General features: G+C 43.9%; 1 protein-coding gene across 2 annotated transcripts; it reads left to right on the top strand.

The window, feature by feature from the left end:
* The first annotated feature begins 234 nt into the window (after positions 1–234).
* nedd4a (NEDD4 E3 ubiquitin protein ligase a) lies at positions 235–20,215 on the top strand. Of its 2 annotated transcripts, XM_029143949.3 has the most exons (29): positions 235–903; positions 1,646–1,719; positions 2,339–2,417; positions 2,502–2,540; positions 2,651–2,704; positions 11,324–11,374; positions 11,716–11,777; positions 11,897–11,999; positions 12,465–12,628; positions 12,715–12,832; positions 12,950–13,102; positions 13,263–13,346; positions 13,557–13,676; positions 13,761–13,979; positions 14,199–14,270; positions 14,376–14,430; positions 14,516–14,574; positions 14,695–14,760; positions 14,884–15,113; positions 15,334–15,455; positions 15,574–15,644; positions 15,991–16,086; positions 16,161–16,234; positions 16,314–16,374; positions 16,453–16,512; positions 16,596–16,703; positions 16,791–16,887; positions 17,018–17,090; positions 17,453–20,215. In XM_029143949.3, exons 1-29 carry the CDS (start codon positions 865–867, stop codon positions 17,553–17,555), a joined length of 2,706 nt encoding a protein of 901 aa, XP_028999782.1. In that variant the 5' UTR covers positions 235–864; the 3' UTR covers positions 17,556–20,215. The 2 variants fall into 2 exon arrangements, with proteins under 2 accessions (XP_028999782.1, XP_055363394.1); XM_055507419.1 differs by lacking the exons at positions 235–903; positions 1,646–1,719; positions 2,339–2,417; positions 2,502–2,540; positions 2,651–2,704 and adding an exon at positions 2,734–7,496 and having other exon boundaries at positions 12,715–12,847.
* The last annotated feature ends 1,197 nt before the right edge of the window (positions 20,216–21,412 follow it).

Below are 21,412 nucleotides of genomic sequence, written 5' to 3'. Positions count from 1 at the left end.
AGTAAAAGTATCTAATTTTAATCCTTGTTCAAGGAATTGAGCCAGCACACTCTCTGCATTCACCTTTATGCCACTACTCCTGCTAATTATACACTTAGGATATGTTCACATAACAGAAAAAGACCAGCTGTAATAAATAAAGGTAACAAACCACTTGGGTGTTGCTGGTTTGGGATCCTCGTGTCCAGCATGCTGGTTCTCGGTCACGGCTTACTGAAACACTCAGAAAAGCGCCATCATTATTGCTTTAGATGTTATTTCTTTCTAGGAGAAGACAAACATCCGCCGTAAAAAGGGGTCTGTTCCTGGTATTGTTCCACCTACATGCAATCTGTGTAGGAGTGTTGGGGAATATGTGTGCGACTGTATAAGATCGTTACACTAATGTCTGAGACTTCTTATTTTTAATGAATAACAAGAACAGGAAAATTCTTATTCGTGAGTCTTGTCTTTTAAGGAAATAGTTCATTGTGCATTATGGTATGAAAACAATGCTCATGAAAAGAAATATGAGGATTGATGTTTCACTGCCTCATGCTTTTTAGGGTAATAGCTATTGATTGTGTTTTCGTATCACGGCGGAGTGTAATATTTACTTACAGCTGCTAATGGCTAATCGAGATGTAGTTAAATAAATAAGTCAAAGGGAGGAGGAGGAAACGGGAGGGAAGAAGGAGGAGGATGGAGGAGTGACGACGGTGTCACCGCCAGCCTCTGGGTCCGGTCCATGGGATCCACACAGTAAACACGCACCGAGGGATAATAGAGGCAGAGTAGAAACCAAGCCCCGCAGGACTCGACTCTCGGCTGGATTCGCGTCTTCCGCTCGCCGCCGCTCTCCGGGAGGGAGAAGGAAGCGGGATCATGGCTTCTCCACAGATCCGAGGACTTCAGACAGATGAGGTAACTAACTCCTGTCACGCCGCTCGTTAGCAGGTGGCTAACTGCAGCTAACCACTGCGTTAAGGCTAACGGTAACGAAACCCCGACTGGTCAGCGAGCTAACTGTTAGCGCAGCAGCCCAGAGTTGTGTGTCAGTTAAAGTGCTTTCATATTGATAGAAAATCGATGCCATTGATCACTTGGAACTACTTCCTTGCTAATGCTAGTTGGAGCCATAGCTTGTTCGGTTTCTCAGCCAGGAAACAAACAAACAGGCTCCGGAGCTGTTAACGCCTATTTTCGCTATTTCCCGTCTGTCGACGCACGTGCGTGCTCACGCGCACGCACGCACGCCCACCAGCATGAAATAAACACCGCTCCGAATGATCTTGTTAATAATTCATACGACCAACCGTGTAACTGTGTTTCCAGTTTGCTGATGGGGAAACGTGCTGAGGTGTTTTTAGGATGTGACACAATGTGGTAGAAAAATGAGTTAATGCGCTTTTAACGGCTGGGTATTCGCTCTAAAAGCTGATTCATCCCTCGTGACCAGTTGTGTTAATGACGAAGATTTTCACTCTACTGTCTTGTATGAACCACACGCACCTTGCTGCCATAAACAAGCATAAGCTTACACGACATCTCTACTTTATATTAGACCATCCACTGTGTTTCCATTGATTAAATAGTGAAGATGCCTTTTGACATTTCGCTCAACTTGTCTGTTCATCTGCAGCTCCTCCTGTGTTTGTTGTTTCAGGATGGACTCAGAATCCTAAAAGTAAAAGTCATTGCTGGAATTGGGCTGGCCAAAAAAGATATTCTTGGAGCCAGGTAAGTTGGAGATGGAGTGAAGTTAGCGTAATTGTCACAATTGAAACGGCAGCACTATGAAGTGTCTGGAATCTCCGCTTGAAAAGTACTCCAATAACCTGATTATCACGTTGCTGGCTGTTCTGTCACTGAGTTGAGGTTAATAAATAATAAAGTCATCATTTCAGCTTCATATTAGCCTAAGAATTATTCCATCACTCATTCTTAGTTGATGAGTAGCTCATTTACTCAATACGCCTGTGAGCAATGAGCAGTTTTTCTCTCATTGATTCATTTAAGTAATAACTTTTTGCACAAATAGTTGCTGTCATTTTCACAGAACGTTTGGAAATTCCTGTCGTAATACGTAATCAGCATTCACCTTTAGTTTATGTCAGAAGATCATCGCACCGTACAAGCTATTGGGTTATAGTGTTAACGGTACAAAAGAATTGTAACGTCACCACACCAATAACGCTTTTATTGAACTATTATCAAATTCTAAACATACATGTTGACTTGATTTTTGAACTTTTGTTGTGTTGCTGTATCAGTGCTACCTAATTCATTAGTAAAGTTTCATTTTTATGGATGGATGCTTCCACCATACAGTGGACCTAAATGCCTCTTTTTTTTGCAGTGATCCCTACACAAGACTATCCCTCTATGACCCAGTCAATGGAGAAATCACCAGTCTTCAGACTAAAACTATAAAAAGGGTAAGTGGGTGTTTAACACAAAGTTAAAAGCTTTCTACAACGGTTTAGTCAAGATTAATTTTTTTCCCATCTTCTTACATGAAGACACTGGACCCAAAATGGGATGAAGAATTCTTTTTCAGAGTAAGTGAAAAAACATAAATAAAATATATATTATTCACAATCATAAAATACTAACAGCCATAGTGACAATGAGTATCTGTGTTTTGACTTTTTCCATTTTTATCTTTAAGGTTGATCCAAAAAAACATCGTCTACTGTTGGAAGTCTTTGATGAGAATCGGCTTGTAAGTTATGATATTCAACCTTTTCTGCGTACAGTTTTGAGTATTTGTACTGCCCTTAGTTGTTTTTGACCTTTGACTTACTGAATCACTAAAGTACAGATTTTTTGCTCTCCCAAATGTTGTTCTACATTGATAATAATAAGTTTATTATTATTTAATGAATGAGTCGTTTTGATCTCCCATCACATTTTGCTTGTTGCAAAAAATCATGAATGCTAAACAACAATAGTGTGTCTAGTAGATGTGTAGATAAGCACCCAACAGGTGTGTGTGTGTGTACGTGTGTACGTGTGTGTGCGCGAATGTGTGCATGTGTGTGCACGTTAGCGTGTGTGTGTGTGTGTGTGTGTGTGTGTGTGTGTCTGTCAGAGATACAGCTACCCTTATTTTGCCACGATACGTGATATTGTTATAAAACCAGGATACCGTGATATTCATGGCTTAAATATAGACTGTCGCTTTGATGGAGGGTTTGTGCTTTTGAAAGTTGCATACCACGTTGGATGTTGAATATCATGGTCTGTTTATGAGGTGTGTAATGATGTTTAGTTAAAAGGTTACTGGGCTACTATGTGTTGTACTGGTTGGGTAGGAACCAAGCTTTGCGTTGCTGTGTGCTTGTAAGGTGACATAGGAGATTGTAGTGAACATAAATACCGGCTCTAGTGTCCTTTCGTGAAATTAAAGCATGATGCTGGTCCAGCTGTTGACCCACTTTCATGCCGGTGGACTGGAGAGCAATGCCTGGGACACCTGAGCAGCCAGAACACAGTGACAGGCTGTTCTGTTCTGTTCTGTTCTGTTCTCTTCTGTTCTGTCTCTACTATATGTAATGCAATCATGGTCAAGCATTCAGCCAGTGTGACAGTGTATGGCTTAAAAGGTTTCACAGAGGACCTTCCATGTCTTCATTAAACACACTCAGTAACCACACAGTTACGTTGGAAAGCGTGAGTGAAGCAGAGGTTTACTAACCGGCTGAACCAGTTGATGCGTGTCCTGTTCTGTAGCTGTGAACTGGTACCACCCGATCCTGCACAAACCCTGGAACTGCTTGAACTCGGCCAGCGTAGCAGAACAGACAGTTCTCTTGAGGTCTGTCCAGGTTCTGACTGGACCTCTTTGTGGATCTACCTTTGCTTACGGACGTTGACCTGCTGTTGTGCTCCTGTGCTGTTTGAGAGTGAGACCAGAACAGGTTTGGGGGTGTACTGTATGTGGTAGCTCAGCGTCTCTGTGGTTAAACGCTGCTGCCTCAAGCCGTCTGACTGTGAAAGTCTGCTGTAACAAGAAGCAACACATTAGATTCTGAGAAAAGCAAAGTTGATGCAAATTGCACTCTGAGGTTGTGTACAAAGCGAAGTGTGGGGCTGCTTGTTAGCAGCTTGTGCTGTGCAGTGTGTAATTGTTGGCCCTAAAGCAGAATCTTTTTTCAACAACAAAGGTCAACATCTTGACCTTTTACCTCAGTTCAATTAAACGCTTCACTTGATCAGTGCTTTGTTTTATGACAAATATCTTGAACTTCATGACACTAAGTGAATTAACATGTCATTGATATTCATGATCCCCACCTGCTAAATCATTATTTATCTTATCTGTCCTATGACGAATCGATGACTTTACACCTTCACCATAAAGTGAACGTTTGATAGTAGATGCTATCAAATATATTTGATCACAGGAATTAATAACTGTTATAAAATTACTGGAGTTCAAATATTATAGTCAAGCCCAAAATTATTCATACTCCTGGCAAATTCTGACTTAACGGTTTTTTTCACTGGTAATGACACAAAAGGCAATCAGACGATGTACGATGTACATGTTCATTGTGGAAATAAGTTTTGCGGGTATTTTATTTACATTTGAACAAATGGAGGCATTTTCTACATTATCATCACTTCTCTGCAATCAATAGAAAAGGCTATTGCAGCAATCAAACACTTCCTATAATTGCGGAGCAGCCTTTTGCATGTCTCCTCTGTTTTTTGGCCCACGCATTTTTAGCAATGAGCTCCAACCTGAAAAGGTTGGGGGTTCTCTTAAATGAAAGATGAGTAATCATTTTTTCCCACAGTGATGCAGAATCACAATCACAATCAAATAATAAAATAAATACTAGTCTGGGCTGTTTGTGGTTATACAGAACTGCCTATATAAATCTTGGTCGACTCTATAGTTAGTTAGTTAGGTTGTATTAGTCCCCTGATTTGAACCCATTCGTGATTTGAACAGCTCCAGGCTACAACACCTGAGCTTTTATACCCGGAACTAGCAGCCCTACAATTGAAGGGCAGTCAGTGAATTGGTCTGTAAGGACTCTGTCTTAAGTCAACCTTATTTATGAGCATCTGCTGCCAGACCTGTCTCTTTCCAAATGCTAACTTCACCCCACTGACATAGTTTGTGATGCAGCTCAGACATGTTCATTAAATATAACTTGTCCCTCAGTGTACAGTGTTGGTGCCAAGCATCTCAGCGTTATAGACAGCGTTCATAGCTGACGTATGACACCGTAGTGTAAAACCCGTCATAACTGTTGTGCGTCATCAATCTTATCTTGTGACCCACGCACCATCAATAAATCCCGCTTTTAATCAGATGACTAATGAAGCTCCAGTCACAAGGTTTCTTGGCAGGCTTTCAGCTTGGCCTCTGATGAATCATGATTTATTTTCCCTCTTACTTTTTAACATTATACTGATACAAAGTCATGTCCTGGAATAGGCCGCCCTGGCGCACAATAGGCTGCCATTATTAAATAGTGTGTCCACAGCCATAGAGAGGAAATGAGAGACTGCTACATGAGGTGTGGCGTAACAATTGTACAGTTTTAATTATCTCTCTTCCGTCAATCAATGCCAGCGAGTCGCTGCATTGTTTGTTCACAGGTTGCTGTGACTTTGCAACGCAGCCCTCAGTTTAACGTGAAATGAGCGTGAAAGTCATTCTCGTTAATTTCCTGTAATTCAATAGCAGTGGGTAAAAATATTTGTGGGAGCACAGAGCAGCAGAAACATTAGACGCAAAGCTGCAGCAGGAAGTGGAGTCCTGCGTGGCTTCAGACACAGGCGCTCAGTGGGCTTTCTGCTTTTGCTTGATCAGTCTGAACCCTGTCCACCATAAAGATGTTACTGTAGGTTATAAAGCGTCTCAGAAGTGGAAACTCTCTTTAATCAGTTTAAATTCTAGTCTAGTTTCCTGTCCAGGGCTCACGCCACCTAAAGGGGGAAGCCTCTGGGGTTGCTCCAGTTTCAAAGGTCGTATGTTTGGTTCATGTCTCCAAACAGAACGACTGACCTCCTCCGACTGAACGCGCGGTCGCCCTGGAGCGGAATGTAGGTTGTCACCGGAGCTATTTTGGCAATGCACCGCCGCTGATGATTGTGATCGCGGAGCAGAGCTCGGAGCAGTTGCTTCGCGTTCTGTTTTTTTTTTTTTCCCCCTCTCCTTCCGGCAAGTTTGATCATGCTGCTCTCACCGGCGCTGCAGGGATTAGAGAGTTAAACGAATGGCACGTCGGCTCCGCTTGCATTTTGCGTCAAGGAGAAGCAACACGGACCCCCTGTCAGAAAGCCTCAGCAGCCATGGTGAGGACAGCAGCGTCGGTGTGCCAGCTCATAGCCCCGCTGAGAGCCTGGCGCACAGCTCCGTCCACTTGAAGGTGACTCCTCTGTCACCGGACGACGCTAATTTACAGCAGTACTCGTCCGTATTCATACCGATGGTTAATACAGCGGCACGTAGCAGGAGGAGCATTCTGCAAATCTCACTCCAGCCCTGCGGCAAACTCGGTGGAGAGCTGGATGGCAGCATAGAGGATGGAGTCAATGAGGGCGGAGCGGGGACGGGCTCTGACGGAGGCTCGTGTAGCAGCAGCATGGCCAGCGATGCCGGATACTGCAGCAGCAGCAGCATCTTCGAGCCAGAAGCCCCGGAGAAGCACAGGACCACAAAGGAGAGGGCTTCGCTGTGCTGCAAGCCCAAGGTCCCGTTGAGGCGGTGCTCGTCCTTGGTGATTTTTCCAAAGAGCCCCTGCAGCTCGCCGCCTGCTTCCCCGGTCAGTCCAGTGGCCCTGCCCGCTCTCCCACCATCAAGAGGTTCCCAGACGACCGCCGGTGAGTCCGCGCAAGGCGACGACGGGGTGCCTGGCAAGGGGTCCGGCACCGCGACAGCAGGTGGCCACCGTTGCCCGAAAGGAGGCCCCTCAGCCGAGTCCAGGGACACCAAACACATGGTGCACTTCAATATTCCCTTACAGGATGAACCAGAATGCGAAGCGGACGGCGGGAGCACGACAACGGAACCGTCGCCCGCACGGGAGCGATCGAGTCGTCACTCGAGCAGCGTGCTGCTCCACTTTGCCCACCAGAGACCAGCGGTGTCGGGGAAGGGAGCGTCGGCCACGGCCACGCTCAATGTGGAATACTCGCGTGCCCCCCACCCAGAGGATGAACCGCACAGAAAGCTCTATCGTAGTACCTCTGCCTGTCTGTTATCCTCCACGAAGCATTGGGAAACGACAGCGAACGCGTGCTCATATGGACAGAGGCCTGAGGGAACCCACTGTCACCGAGCCATGCAGAGGAGCTTCTCCCTGGAGGTGCCCTACGCCAACACTGGAATCTCCTGTCACGTTTCGAATGCGAAGCTCAGCAGCACCCGCTCGCCGCACGTGCACATTCATTTGTCTCCCTTCTGCCCGAGCAAGTCGTCAGACTCTGTCACTGGTGTAAACGTGAGCCACAAAGGGAACATGGCGCCAGGGGCCCTCGGTCAGAGCGCAGAGGTAAGTGCTCAGCGGCCTAATTGGAGCACAGCGATACTCCCTGAGCGTCACAAACACACTTCACAATGAAATAAACAGCTCTCCGATGTTCATTGTTGCCATCGCTGGCAGAGAAAAGCCCTGTGGATCAACAGGGTGCAGTTGTTTGTGATGTTGTGTAGCTGGTTTAGGTGGATTCCAGTGTGTGTGTGTGTGTGTGTGATTTCTGATTCGGCTGCAGACGTAACGCTCACGTTTGCTTTCTAGTGTAAAACGGAAAAAGGGATTTTGATAATTATAGATGAGAACTTCTCCTGTTCTATATCCTACTACTGTACTTATTGACTTCATGTTGGCATCTTTGGCTTGTTGGTGCTTAGGGAAGGTTTAGCGGGTGTGGTATAATCATCATTTCCTGTGACAATGATGCATTTCTCTTCCGCTGTCGCCATTCAAACCTTAAAAGTCTGTTTACCCAGAGTCGGCCATTAGACCGACCGCAAGCTAGAGTGACATCCAGTAACTGAGAAGATCGCTACAGCTAAGTCATGCAATTAACAAGCCCAATGTGGACAAACATTCCCAGGGATTCGGTTTCAGTTCACCAAATCCATTTACATTTTGCCTTTTAAGAGACGTGTGAATGAGAAGGAAATGTTATCTGTCCTTTGTCCTGTGTCTGTTTCTCGGTGCGTGCTCAGCTTTGGAATACTTCTCATTTTAATTATTCTTTTAGCGCTATGACTGATCGTCTCTAACTACTTACCCGAGCTAATTATAGCGGTGGGAAAAGCAGCGCCCCTTGCCGATATAAATAAAGTGCCTCTGAAATATTCGCCCTGACTCCAGATAGTCTGGTGTTCTGTAGCACTGCCCAGTCCCCTGGATTCAAATTTAACAGCATGATACTGAGCAGCACACGGTCATGCCAGCCGTGTGTGTGTGTGTGTGTGTGTGTGTGTGTGTGTGTGTGTGTGTGTGTGTGTGTGTGTGTGTGTGTGTGTGTGTGTGTGTGTGTGTGTGTGTGTGTGTGTGTGTGTGTGTGTGTGTGTGTGTGTGTGTGTGTGTGTGTGTGTGTGTGTCTGCAGAATGAGCATTTCCCAGTACAGGCTGGTGACCCCCCCCCCCCTCGGTGTCTCAGCCAGGCAGTGTTTGTGAAATATCGGGTGTCAACCTCACCCCTGCATTTAGCAGGTTGTCAAGTCAAGAAGTTCTCCTCCAGTAATTAGCCAATCCATTTGCCTTTTAAAGAGTCTTGCTTTTGTAAACCTAGATTACATTTCCACACCTAAGGGGCAGCACCGTTGGCAGAGAAGGCGGCGTAGTGGTGGCCGTTGCCTCGCATCAGGCCTGTCTCATAGGGGCACTCTGGTTTCTCACCGAGTCCAAAGACAGGTGAATGTGGATGTTTGATGGTTGTCCCTGTCAGCCTGTTCAGGGTGTAGGCCAGCTCTCACCCAGCGTCAGCTGAGACTGCACCCCCGCCATGATGTGTGGATATAGCTAATGGATGGAAGCCTCTAAAATATCACTGGTGATTAACGAGAGCTGGTATCAAGTATTCACTTTGCACTTTAGCCTTGATAGTCAAGTGTTAATTGAATATAAAGTCACAATGTTTTTCAGAGATGCTTGTATCAAATACTACCCCCCCTTATGAACATTCTGACCGTGTCCACCTACAGCAGAGCAACAGCACTGTGTTACATTCACTGTGTTGTACATTCAAGACATTTCACTTCTTATTCATAAATAAGAACAAAGGTTTGCATCTTGTGTGGGATCAGTCATCTACAGATTTTGTGCATGTGGGTGTGTCTCTGCAGTAAATACAGCCAGGTTTATTTTTGTCAGGTGATTGATCAGACATGTGTAGTAGTATTTGTATAGCTGGAACCTGATCAGCAGGTCGGCTCTGCTGTGGAAGCGCCCAAATCCTTGGGTGACGTACGTAGGAGGGGTTGACGTTCCCGTTTCACAGGTGTTTGCAATCGCTGAGATTTAGTTCAAAATGGGGAAAAGTTGTAAAACCAGAGAGTCGAATGTGTCGTTGTGAAACAGGGCGAGCCGGTCGTGGTCCTTCACGAACCTCACACAGTGGAAACTTTTTAAAATCTCTGTTCTGACTTCTTATCTGCGATGCCCTCGTGGCCCCACATGCCTCACGTCAGCAGTTAATGAACAACCAACGTGTGAGCAGGTGAAAGAAGGCGGAAAGCATGAATCACAAAAGTCTCTGTATTTTTCCTTGTCCTTATTTTGTGAAATTATTGCTGATTATATTATACTATTGCAGCAAGATAAGCAGCCACACACTTTACTGCTGGACATAAACATTTCCAGCTGGAAGATAGTGGCTCATTCTCTACTGGATACTGCTGCATTGCCATCCTTTGCTCATCCAGGGCGACTGCAGGTCGAACCCATGCAACAGTAACCAATAGTTGTGTTGTGATATTTGTGCTGGTGTATAATAGTTGTCCTTGGTTACACTAAAATTAAACTTTCAAACTTGGTGTAGTTTCAGGTCTTGGGGGAGTTTGTGATAGGCTTATCACAAAGGCTTAGGCTTTATAAATAACATTTTATTCATATTGGGAATAAATTTCCCTTAATGAAATGACCCTTGGACCTGAACTAAGGCTCTTACTGTTTCAAAACTGGATTGTATCCAGCAGTGTGGAAAAACCCGACCCCATTCTTCCTTTTAGTTTAAAAAGGCATGTGTTGTTTACACATTCTCCATCAGTGCAAAGAATGAAAAGTGCAGGCCAGGCTGTTGAACTTAGACTTAGACTTAGATGGATTCAGCTCATTTTTCACAGCTTAACTGTGAGCCTGAATGTGATCCCATAGCTCCACGGCTGGTCAGATGTGGTTTTTCCCAAAGCTGAGATGGCCGTCACTGATGATGCTTTACACACATAACGTGTGACTTGTTGCCACAACCTCAGCACAGCGAGACTGAGGCCTTCCAGTCACGTGGACCCTCAGAGATGCTGTGAGATGTTTAGCCATGCGTAAAGCATGTCCTGTCACAAAGGCTACATGAGCATCAGCCTAAAATACTGAGTTGTGTTTTACGTTTCTGATGTTTTCTTAGAACATGATAGTGAGATCTGTCTCGGGCTCATGTGGCAGCTCTTTGCATGTTGCTCAGTTGTAGTAATTCGCATGTCCATCATGTAATGTGGTCTCAGAATTAATAGATTCAGAATGTACGTACCTTTGTGTGACTCTGGTTGCTGGTTCAGCCCTAGTGTAAGTGTCATTGGCCGAACGCACGTACACACTTTCCAAGAAGCAGTTCAGTATCTACTTGAAATGTTGATATAATAGAGATTAGTCCTGCTGATGTGTGGGAAAAGATGTTAAGTTAGAAAAATCCTTTCTCTCTGTATTTATCGTTTCACTGATACAGACTGTAAAAGTGGAAACCAAGACTTCCTGTATGTAAACAATAACAAAAACAACATGTTCCATGATATTTACAGCAGTAGTAAAATTACTTGGTCACCAAAGGCAATTAAATCAAATTTAATAGAATGAAGAAAATCAAGAAGTGTCACTTGAGTCCTTTCTTGGTATTTGTCAGATGAAAAAAAGCAGTTTATTAATACAATCAGTAACACTATCGCTGTTCCACCGTCTGACCTGCCTGGGTGTTAATTTGGTCACAAAGCCAACTCCCACAGTGCGATGTGTTTACCTTCTGCCTGTTAATGGCTGTGATAAAAAAGTAAATATTAAATATTATTGTTCTAGCTGTTTGTATTCAGGCTGCCAAATATGCAATCAATGACCTCTCTCTCTCTCTCTCTCTCTCTCTCTCTCTCGCCCTCTGTCAGACACGTGATGACTTTCTGGGACAGGTGGACGTCCCGTTGAATCAGATACCGGTGAGTGTTTGCTTTGCGCTGGCAACCGTGCGCCGCCTTTGAGCTGAATGTGTTCTGGTTGTGCCGTACAGGCTCTGGGCCTCGGTGTCACCGATATCAGCATGTAAATAGAAACGCTCATGCCCTTATTCTAGTGTTTGTTTCACATCGCCGTCTGCAGTTTTGGAAACACAGCCTATCACATTTATGGTCTGTCTCTGCTTTTGTTTTATAATAAATACAACACCTGCAAATTATCTTCACGTGGTTTTATCTTTAGATGGACTCTGGTATCATATAATGTAATGCAGTTTGGAAAATGAAGTTGTTTTTATTTATTATTATTATTTTCTTTTACTCAGACCGAAAATCCTAACAGAGAAAGACCATACACGTTCAAGGATTTCCTGCTTCATCCACGAAGGTTAGCATGATTTCACAGTTATTTAATATTTTGCCTTTTTCTGTTTTGCATTGTAATTTATTGGTGCAGTTTTTGCATTGCTCCTGTGTATATGTTTATTGTATGTGTGAACCATGCAGCCACAAGTCCAGGGTCAAAGGTCATCTGCGTCTCAAAATGACCTACCTGCCAAAAAGCTCCAGTACAGAGGAGGACAGAGCAGACCACACGGAGGACGCGGAGGTAAGTTTGTCTAGTGCTTCTTCAGAAACAGCAGACTGACAGCGATCTCTCCTCTAACTCTGTGCAGGATCAATGAGAATAGTTCAGAGAGTTCTCATATATTGATTATTTTTGGTTTCTAATTGCCAAATATAAACCTTTTTGTTATTGTTGTAAATATGCCTGAACTGAATTGAAGTTGACCTTAACTGTAAACAAAGGTAAAATAACGGTGTTTGATTCTGCATCATTGCACAGAAGAATTATGAAAACTTGACACCAAATATCTCCCTGGAGCAGTTTAGTTATAATATGCATTTGGCCAAACATATTCAAATGCATTGTTCTCATTTTGACCAATGGCAAAAGTTTAGACACTAATAATATTTTTAGAGCACACAACTGAGTTCATATCTTTGCATCGTCCTTTAAACTGCTTTAAGGCTGAATCACTTCACTTTAAGCGTGTTTCTCCCTGCTGTGCAGCCTGAATGGGAGTTTCTGGAGGCCCAGAACCTGGCAGGCCGCAGACAGAGCCAACAGCTTCCTCCTCTGCCCCCAGGCTGGGAGGAGCGCCAGGACAACCTGGGGAGAATCTACTACGTCAACCACGAGCGCAGAACCACGCAGTGGCAGCGGCCCACAGAGCTGTAAGGCGGCCATCATGTCCCCAACATGCAGGGCTCTGTTTGTGTGTATCACTGCTGATGTCTGTGTCTGTGTGGGTCCTGAGCAGAGACGGGGATTTGGAGGCTCAAAGGAGGCAGAACCTTAATATAGGGATGCAGAATTCGTTCATTGCACGCAGACAGATCTCAGACCCTGATGAGAGCACGACGAGAGAGTCTCCTGAGGTCATTAACAGATCTGTAATTACCAATCTATATAAATATGTTAATGGTTTGAAATACAGCAGCTTAATGTCCTTGCAAAGAAGTGGTTTGCATCCATGTGTTTGTGTCGTATTCTAGAGCTGGGAGATCATCACAGAGGACGAGTCCACATTGTACCACAGCAATAACCAGCGCATATCGCCACCCGAGGAGATCCAGATACTCAGTGATGAGCCCAGAAACACCCGCGCCTCTGGGGCCACAGCTAGCGAGCGCCGCTCCTCCTACACTGTGAGTCATTTACGGAGCATAAGGCTTATTTATTTAAGGGAAAGAGGCTCCCAACAGCATTAACGTACTGTAATTCATGACGGAGGGAGAGCAGTGGAAAATATATACACACTAACAGCCGAGTGGTCATTGTTATCTTGCACTTCCTTCCCCGCTGCAGAATCATGCTAGTAATTCAAACCATTCCAGTCGAAGAGGAAGTGCCCAGTCCTCAACCAGAGAAGAACATCCTGCTAGACCTGTGGTGAGTATTTCACCCCTTCCTCTCTTTTATTGCATCTGTCTTGCAAAACAATGCTTCTGGGAACAGAGTCAGTGTTCAGGGTTCCTTAATCATCACAGTCCGCATCATTTCCTGTCAGGAACTAAACGTATGGTCATGGTTTCGGACGTTTTAACTTCATGAGCTTCAGGTTTGCAGTATTCACTGCATCACTCTTGTATCGTCCGTCAGCTGCTTCCAGCCACAGCTGGGCTGCCTCCAGGCTGGGAGGAGAAGTGGGACAGTAAAGGACGGCGCTACTATGTCAACCACAAGGCTCAGAGCACTACATGGATACGCCCCATCCTCCAGGTGCGCCATAGGCATCAGCCTTGTCCCTTCACTGTGTCCAACACGGACCCAAACACTCACTGGTGTGTTCTTTTCGTGTGGTAGAAAACGTCCGACGCCCCGACAGCAGCGCAGAGCGCTGCAGGTTCGTCCCTGCCCCCTGCGTCGCCTCAGCACACCGCGTCCCCCGACGAGTCTCCTCAGTCCACCGCGAGGACCGAGGCCACGAGTGACGCTGGCTTCCTGCCTGCGGGCTGGGAGGTTCGCAGCGCCCCCAATGGAAGACCCTTCTTCATCGACCACAACACCAAGACAACGACCTGGGTAAGAAAAGAGCAGACGAGGCATTTTAGGTCCAATTAGACGGCTGCTGCACCGCAGGCTGCACTAGAAGGCTGGTTTAAAGAGCCAATAAACACCTTCAGAAATGCAAGTTTAGTAGTTCATAAATGCAAAATAAATGCAATGCAAGAGAGGATAATAGAGTTAAGGAGTCATTTCCTGTTTGACTAAAATGCACCCCGTTTGTTTTTCTCTGTGCAGGAAGATCCCAGGCGAAAGACGTCTGTACACAAGAGACCTGCACTTGACCCCTCTGACCTCGGCCCTCTGCCGGTACGTTCATCAGTCACAGGAAAAGAGCTTCAAACCACATTTAGGCCTTAGTCTTAGAATCAAACATACATTAAACTGCAGCGATTGTGTTATGTTCATTACCAGGCCGGCTGGGAGGAGAGGATCCACAGCGATGGGAGGATATTTTACATAGATCACAGTGTGTATAACAGCTCAACACAAATTTGGCCGCTTAATGATTGTGATAAAGTGTTTTTTTTATTAATCAGTGTTTCATTTCACAGACACCAGGACCACACAGTGGGAAGATCCCAGATTACAGAACTCAGCCATTACCGGACCAGTGCGTATTTTTAGTAGCATTATATCAGCCTACACTCAAACATCTCTTCATTTAGTAGTGCAGGTCATAATGTAGAGTAAATAGTTTGTGCCACTAAACACTGTTATTTGAATATTATAGGCTGTGCCTTATTCCAGGGATTATAAACAGAAGTATGACTACTTCCGAAAGAAGCTGAAGAAGCCGGTGAGTTGAGACTATTTACAATATTTCCTGTCCAAAATATTGTGTTGATATCAGTTTGTCAGACTGACTTATGGAGGCGATCGTCAGGTTTCTCCCTAACGGTCTAATCGTCTTTGAACGCAGGCTGACATCCCGAACCGCTTTGAGATGAAGATGAGGCGCAATGCGGTGCTGGAGGACTCGTACCGACGCATCCTCTCGGTGAAAAAGCCGGACCTGCTGAAGGCTCGTCTGTGGGTGGAGTTCGAGGGGGAAAAGGGACTGGACTACGGCGGCGTGGCCAGGGAGTGGTTCTTCCTCATGTCCAAGGAGATGTTTAACCCGTACTATGGACTGTTTGAGTACTCAGCCACGTGAGTCGTGTTCCATAGCGTTTCTGCTGTTTGAAGTCTTTGGTTTTCTTTGTTTACACTACAAAGAATTAAGGAAATCAAAGGTATGCCGACAGGCAGACCAGTTTTACAGGACTGAATGTCTAGAGAAGCGACTCCAGATACAGTGAACGTGCTGTAATTTGCTCATTTACTGTCACAGACTTCATGTTTTCATGTGTGATCTGTGCTGGGGTTTCAGGGACAACTACACGCTGCAGATCAACCCCAACTCAGGTTTATGTAACGAGGACCACCTGTCCTACTTCAAGTTCATCGGCCGCGTGGCGGGCATGGCTGTGTATCACGGGAAGCTGCTGGATGGTGAGCACTTCTGAAATCGTCCTTATACACGATTGTGACGATGTTTTATGGGACAGTGTTAAATCCCTGGTGAAACAATTTATATATAACACGGACACGTTTTGTGTTTTTGTTGTAGCTTTCTTCATTCGGCCTTTCTACAAGATGATGCTGCAGAAGCCAATCACCCTCCAGGACATGGAGTCTGTTGTGAGTGCCACTATGTAAAAACCCCATCTCCACAAAAGTAAAAATGAATCTGTCATGTGTTGATTAGCTGACTTTTCTGCATCTGAAAAAACTACAAAGGAAGGATTAATGCACATAACTACAGAGAGCGCTTCATGAGATAAATATCAGTGAGGTCTAAACAAATATTAGAAGACTTTAGATTTACAGTAAACCAACTGTAACCAGTCAGTAGTACACAGCAGTGTAAAGATTCAGGAACTCTGGAACTTAGAACATCTACATTTGAGCAAATTAAAAATTCCTACATCTTAGTTTTTATTGTGTTTTACCATATTAAGCTGTTTTTTGTTTATTTTATTTTCAGGACAGTGAATATTTCAACTCCCTGATGTGGATTGTGCAGAACGACCCAACAGACTTGGACCTGAGGTTCACCATTGACGAAGAGCTGTTTGGACAGGTCGGCCCGGCGTCTGTTTAGAAGCTTTTGTTTGTGGTAAATGTCTCTTTATTTACGTTACATTCTCTGCTCAGACTCACCAGCATGACCTGAAGCCAGGAGGTGCAGAGATCGTCGTCACTAATGAGAACAAGAGCGAATACATCCAGTAAGTCACAGATTCCCACTGATAAGCACACGTCTTGAGAAAAAGTATGACGTGACTCATGGTCTCTGACTTTTGACAGCCTGGTGATACAGTGGAGGTTTGCAAACAGGATACAGAAGCAGATGACTGCCTTCAAGGAGGTAACTCCTTGTTTGCATAACAGTCTGTAGCAAGCACAGCTGTAACTCAGGGAATAAACATAAAACTTTGTGTTTCAGGGATTTTTTGAGTTGATACCACAGGATCTAATCAAGATCTTTGATGAGAACGAACTTGAGGTGAGTTTTGACTCAATCTTACGTGTTGAAATGTAAAAACGATAACCAACCATAATCCACGCCCGCCTTTGTTTGGCCCACAGCTGCTGATGTGCGGCCTCGGAGACGTGGATGTGAACGACTGGAAGGCCAATACGAAGTACAAGAACGGCTACTCCTCCAACCACGCGGTCATCCACTGGTTTTGGAAGGTGAGGTGACGTCACCCGTCAGGAGCTAATGGACCACAGCTGTGGCCTGAGTGTATTAGAGCTGTATGTGTGTGTTTCCTGTTGCAGACGGTGCTACTGATGGATGCAGAGAAGCGGATTCGGCTTTTGCAGTTTGTGACGGGAACGTCCAGAGTCCCAATGAACGGCTTCGCTGAACTCTACGGTAACGTGACCTGTCAACTCGTATTCCTGCCAACTAATATTATGTTCTATCCCCGTGCATCACATATTTCCCCGTCCTTCCTTCCTGCATGCAGTTGTCTTCACTTCGCGTTATGTGATTTATTTTCCAGGGTCTAATGGACCGCAGCTGTTCACCATCGAGCAGTGGGGGGCACGTGACAAACTCCCCCGAGCCCACACATGGTGAGTCCTGAGGGCCCGTTTTTATGTAACACAGCTATGTCCTGGATCTGGAAATTATTAAATATGTGTTTAATAAATGTATGGAAACTTACATTGCTCACAGCTCTTCTTGCTGTTAGTTTACTGCTTATTTATGGCATTTTTGTAGTGAAAGGAAATGTTTGAACTTGTTTCACAACTCTGCGACTGTCTGACACATTCATCCATGTTTCAGCCCTGACACTGAGGGTTTTTTGGCGTGTGTGACTGTGAAGTTAGTTGTGTTGTGGCAGCGCAGTGGGTCGACGCCCTCTGGTGGCAGAATACAGTCAGAACCCTTCTCTTTTCTACTTTTATGACTTCCACGATCTCCTCCTTCACAGCTTCAACCGGCTCGATCTTCCTCCGTACGAGTCGTTTGAGGAACTGCGGGAGAAGCTTCACATCGCGATTGAGAACGCACAAGGGTTCGACGGGGTGGATTAATGCAGGTGGAGTAGAAGAGCTGAAGTGACATTTATTGTTGCCACAGGATATCCAGCGTGACGGCAACTCAGGTCTTAACCTGCCAGCTGTGACAAAGGACAAATGAGAGCCACGAAGCATTTATCGTGTTCTCTGTTGGTCGACATACAGAGAACCTACATTAATCTGGAGTGATGGTGGTGTTTGATTTCTCTACTATGTTTACAAATCAGTCATTATAAATCACTTATATTTACTCTTGTTTGCTATGCTAAAATACACAAGTATTTATAAACACCATTCTGTGAAATGACATTGTATAAAATGTGAATGGAAATCCACGAAATATAAAATATCAGGACTTTAATTTGGGCTGAAACTCTTCAGGTCAGTGTCTGATTCCAGACACTTCAAATGCAGTTATGTTGTTGTCAGGTTCTTAACTCGTCTCTTTGTAGCATAAATAGGTTAGTGGTGTAAAGGACAGAACAGTCAGGTTCACTGTGGTGAAGAAAGACTTAAAGTTAGCATGTGTAGTATTACAGCGTATATGAATGAAAAACACAGACTTACAACCAACGTCTCCACTTCAGTGGTGGAATGTAACAAAGTACATTTACTCAGGTGCTTTACTCAATTATAGTATTTTATACTACGCTACATTTTTTTCTATACAGTATGAATCCTGATGCTTTGTTCTATATTACACTATCAACCGCAGTCAGTGCAAGTAAAGCTAAATAATTATGTAAATATGTATTTCCTATAAATGAGTATTTCATGGATCCTACTTCTCAAATAATAGTTTTTAATGCTTTGGTTTCTAATTAGAATCTGGCAAATCTTTTTTACAAAACTACGGTTTAACTGCAGTAAATTCCAAGATTTTTAATAAAAGAAAATACAATTACAACGTAATAGTTAAAACTTTTAGGGGCCATTGTCTATAAGTGCATTTTCTGATGATGTAGGACATTTATATATCGGAGAATTTCCACTGTGGTATAAGTACATTTAATTATTTGTGTAGATTTGTATGCAATATATTTGTTACTTCTCCAAACGCGATGTGGACAGCTGCTGTTCTGCTACGGTGCTCATGTAGAACAACACAGATATTTTTTTCCGCTGGATAAGAAGGTTTTTGGAGCTTCTTATTCATTGTAATTTCATAACAGTGAGTAATTGAAGCTCATGGAGTCTCAGTCTAGTGCTTTACTAGGTAACATGGAGGATCTGAATCCTCCACCTCTGCTGTTTAGTGAGATACAGCCCGAATCCCTTTAACCAGTAATTTAGTATGTAAGGGTTTGCGCAAAACTGCAGCGAGTTTTTTCCAGATGTATTTTTAACAGGAAAACGTATTATAATTTAGCCTTAGCAAACATATGTAAAGATATTTTATTTAGATTTTACGGAGTTAAACATTTTTCATTCCATATATTTAAAGCCGTCATATAGGAGAACTTTCAAAACTAACACCTGTAGCAGAACATGCAGGTTTGAGTGAATAAACTGAGTCCCTCTTGTATCAGTTCATCATCATCATTATGATGCATCAGTACCAGGACCAGTAACGTTTCTAGATACACTAATCTTACATTTGTCACAACGCCAGTGTTAGATTGTGTTTTATAACAGTACTTGCACAGATTAACGTCAGATAATTAGAGTTTCTCAGATGTCACAGAAGATTTGTATGTACCAATTGACTTTGCCTTTTAAAATGGGATGAAGCCACTGCTGTTAGCATCACTCATCTTTGCTTAGTGCACGACTAGATCATGCATCGTCTTTGCTTCACTTTGATCCGTAGCTGCCCACAAACTGCAACAACACACATGAGATCTGCAGGAACGGTTCTAAGCAAACCGAGCTTGCTCGGTGTAGATGCAGCGCGTTTCGTGCTTTGTTGTCAGTGAGTAATTGTGGTTTTGTCTTCTTTTACTCGACGTGGGTGTGCAATCGCAGCGCAGTGCTCTGTTTTTAAGAGTACAACATTAAACGTAGTTTTGCTGGTTGTAAAACGTGTACAGGTTGTTTGGGTGCACCTTTAATGACAGGAGCTTTAATCTTTTCTGAATGGTAAAACGTGTGTTTACACTGTCTGCCATGTTTACAGGCTGTTGGGAAGGAAGATGTGTTGGGCTGGTTTTTGTCTCTGGCAACACAGTTTTATAAATATGCTTTTATAAAGTGACGCACTTTGTTAAACGTCGATAAGTCTTACATCTGCGCTGCCTGAATCTGTCGCCCGCGTAAATCGCTCCTTAAAAACACGATCCTATGCTTAAAGTGCACACGTTAAAATGTTTACATGTGATCACTGCAGAAAAAAAGCACATTCTCTTCTTCCTCTTATATTTAAACTGAAATACGGAGGCCTTCATTTGTAATATATTGTAGAATTTAATTGTGTTTATGAATTTTTTAATCTCTAAATGGAATTACTGTTATGTTTTGTTGTCTGCTGAAGTATAATGAGCAGCACTTCATGTTTGACATATCAAATTTTGTTATAATGGAATGTAATTTCCTCACCTATAAGTGCTTTACAACATACAATCAAAGTGTATACAACAGATGCCAGGTGGAAAATGTAGCTGGTAACTTCACTGACGTATAGCACAACAAAATTTAATATAAATACCTTTTAAAAAATAAAAATCTAAAAACATTAACTCTGTCTTAATGTGTCATTATCACACCTTTCACCCTTTTGAATTTCTTTTAGGTTAGAACTAACTTAGCATTGCATGTTTAGGTTATCGGCTCCAGGGTGGAAACTTCAGTTTAACTCTTGTAATTGTAGTTTTTCACCTTTTTTTTGTTGTGTGATTTATTCCCTGCAGCACGTTTAGTTTTAGCTCAAGCTAATTTACCTGCAGTCCGACAGGATTCTGTGGTTCTGTGTGTGCAGAACTCATTCATATGCACCGCTGCTTGTTATTAATCAGTGTGTGAACAGGGCTTTCTCTGAGGTTAGAGCCTTTTGTGAGTTTTCTCCACAACCCCCGCGCTGCAGCACTAACCCCCAGCCCCCCCCCCCAACACACACACACACACACACACACACACACACACACACACACACACACACAGAGGTCACTCCCGATTCAGGCCGGCCTTTTGGACACTCCTGGGGTCAGTGGGGATGGGCGGGTGTGGTAGCGGGGACACACACATCTCAGGCATTGGCAGCCAGGCTCCCACACAACATTCATACCCTGATAATGACTTGACTGCATTGATCTGGTCTGAGGCCTGACCTGAGCGCACATGCAGGCTGACCATCACTCCACCCACCAACTGTGCCCTTATTGGCAGGTGCCGAATCTGAATACTTGATTAATGTAACATGCAGGGGAGAGGCCAGGCGTTTACTTTCTCACATCAAGTAGGAGAGGGACCCGCATCCTTGGGGGAGGCTGTTACCTGTAAAAACTACAGTATATATGAATGTTACAAATACAAAAACTGTGTGTGTGTTGATTACATACTAATCATGTCTTTTGTTCTATTCTTCGTATGTTTTGTATCTTGTTGTGTTTCAAAATGACTTCTTTTCTACGTAAGTTGACTTGTTAAAACTAATTTTGTTCAATTTAAAAAAGTAAGTGAAATTTAGTTTTGATTTAATGAAACATTTAATGAAGATGTTGTCTTCATCTACATCTTTTAAAACTCATTCAAAACTCATTCAGTTACATGTAACATCAGTTTATTTCTCTTCTTCATTCTGTTCTATGAGACTGCACCTTGCTTTCCGGCATCACAGCTGGGCTGAATAAAGGTCGTCGGACCGTGGGAGGAAGGGGGTTTGATCTGTCTCCACAATGAATGGGACATTGGATCAATATCGACAGTGACACAGCAGC

This window comes from Betta splendens, chromosome 3 (assembly GCF_900634795.4).
Source record: "Betta splendens chromosome 3, fBetSpl5.4, whole genome shotgun sequence".
NCBI classification, from domain to species: domain Eukaryota; kingdom Metazoa; phylum Chordata; class Actinopteri; order Anabantiformes; family Osphronemidae; genus Betta; species Betta splendens.
The sequence above is the reverse complement of the archived record's forward strand: the minus strand, read 5'-3'. Positions and strand labels throughout refer to the sequence as shown.

What these genes read in the sequence shown, in the direction of transcription:
- nedd4a (XM_055507419.1), top strand. Translation starts at nt 6,219, where the DNA reads ATGGCACGTCGGCTCCGCTTGCATTTTGCGTCAAGGAGAAGCAACACG. An exon ending in TTCCTGCTTCATCCACGAAG is followed by an intron (nt 11,778 to 11,896) that starts GTTAGCATGATT and finishes TGAACCATGCAG; the next exon opens with CCACAAGTCCAGGGTCAAAG. An exon ending in GAAAGAAGCTGAAGAAGCCG is followed by an intron (nt 14,761 to 14,883) that starts GTGAGTTGAGAC and finishes CTTTGAACGCAG; the next exon opens with GCTGACATCCCGAACCGCTT.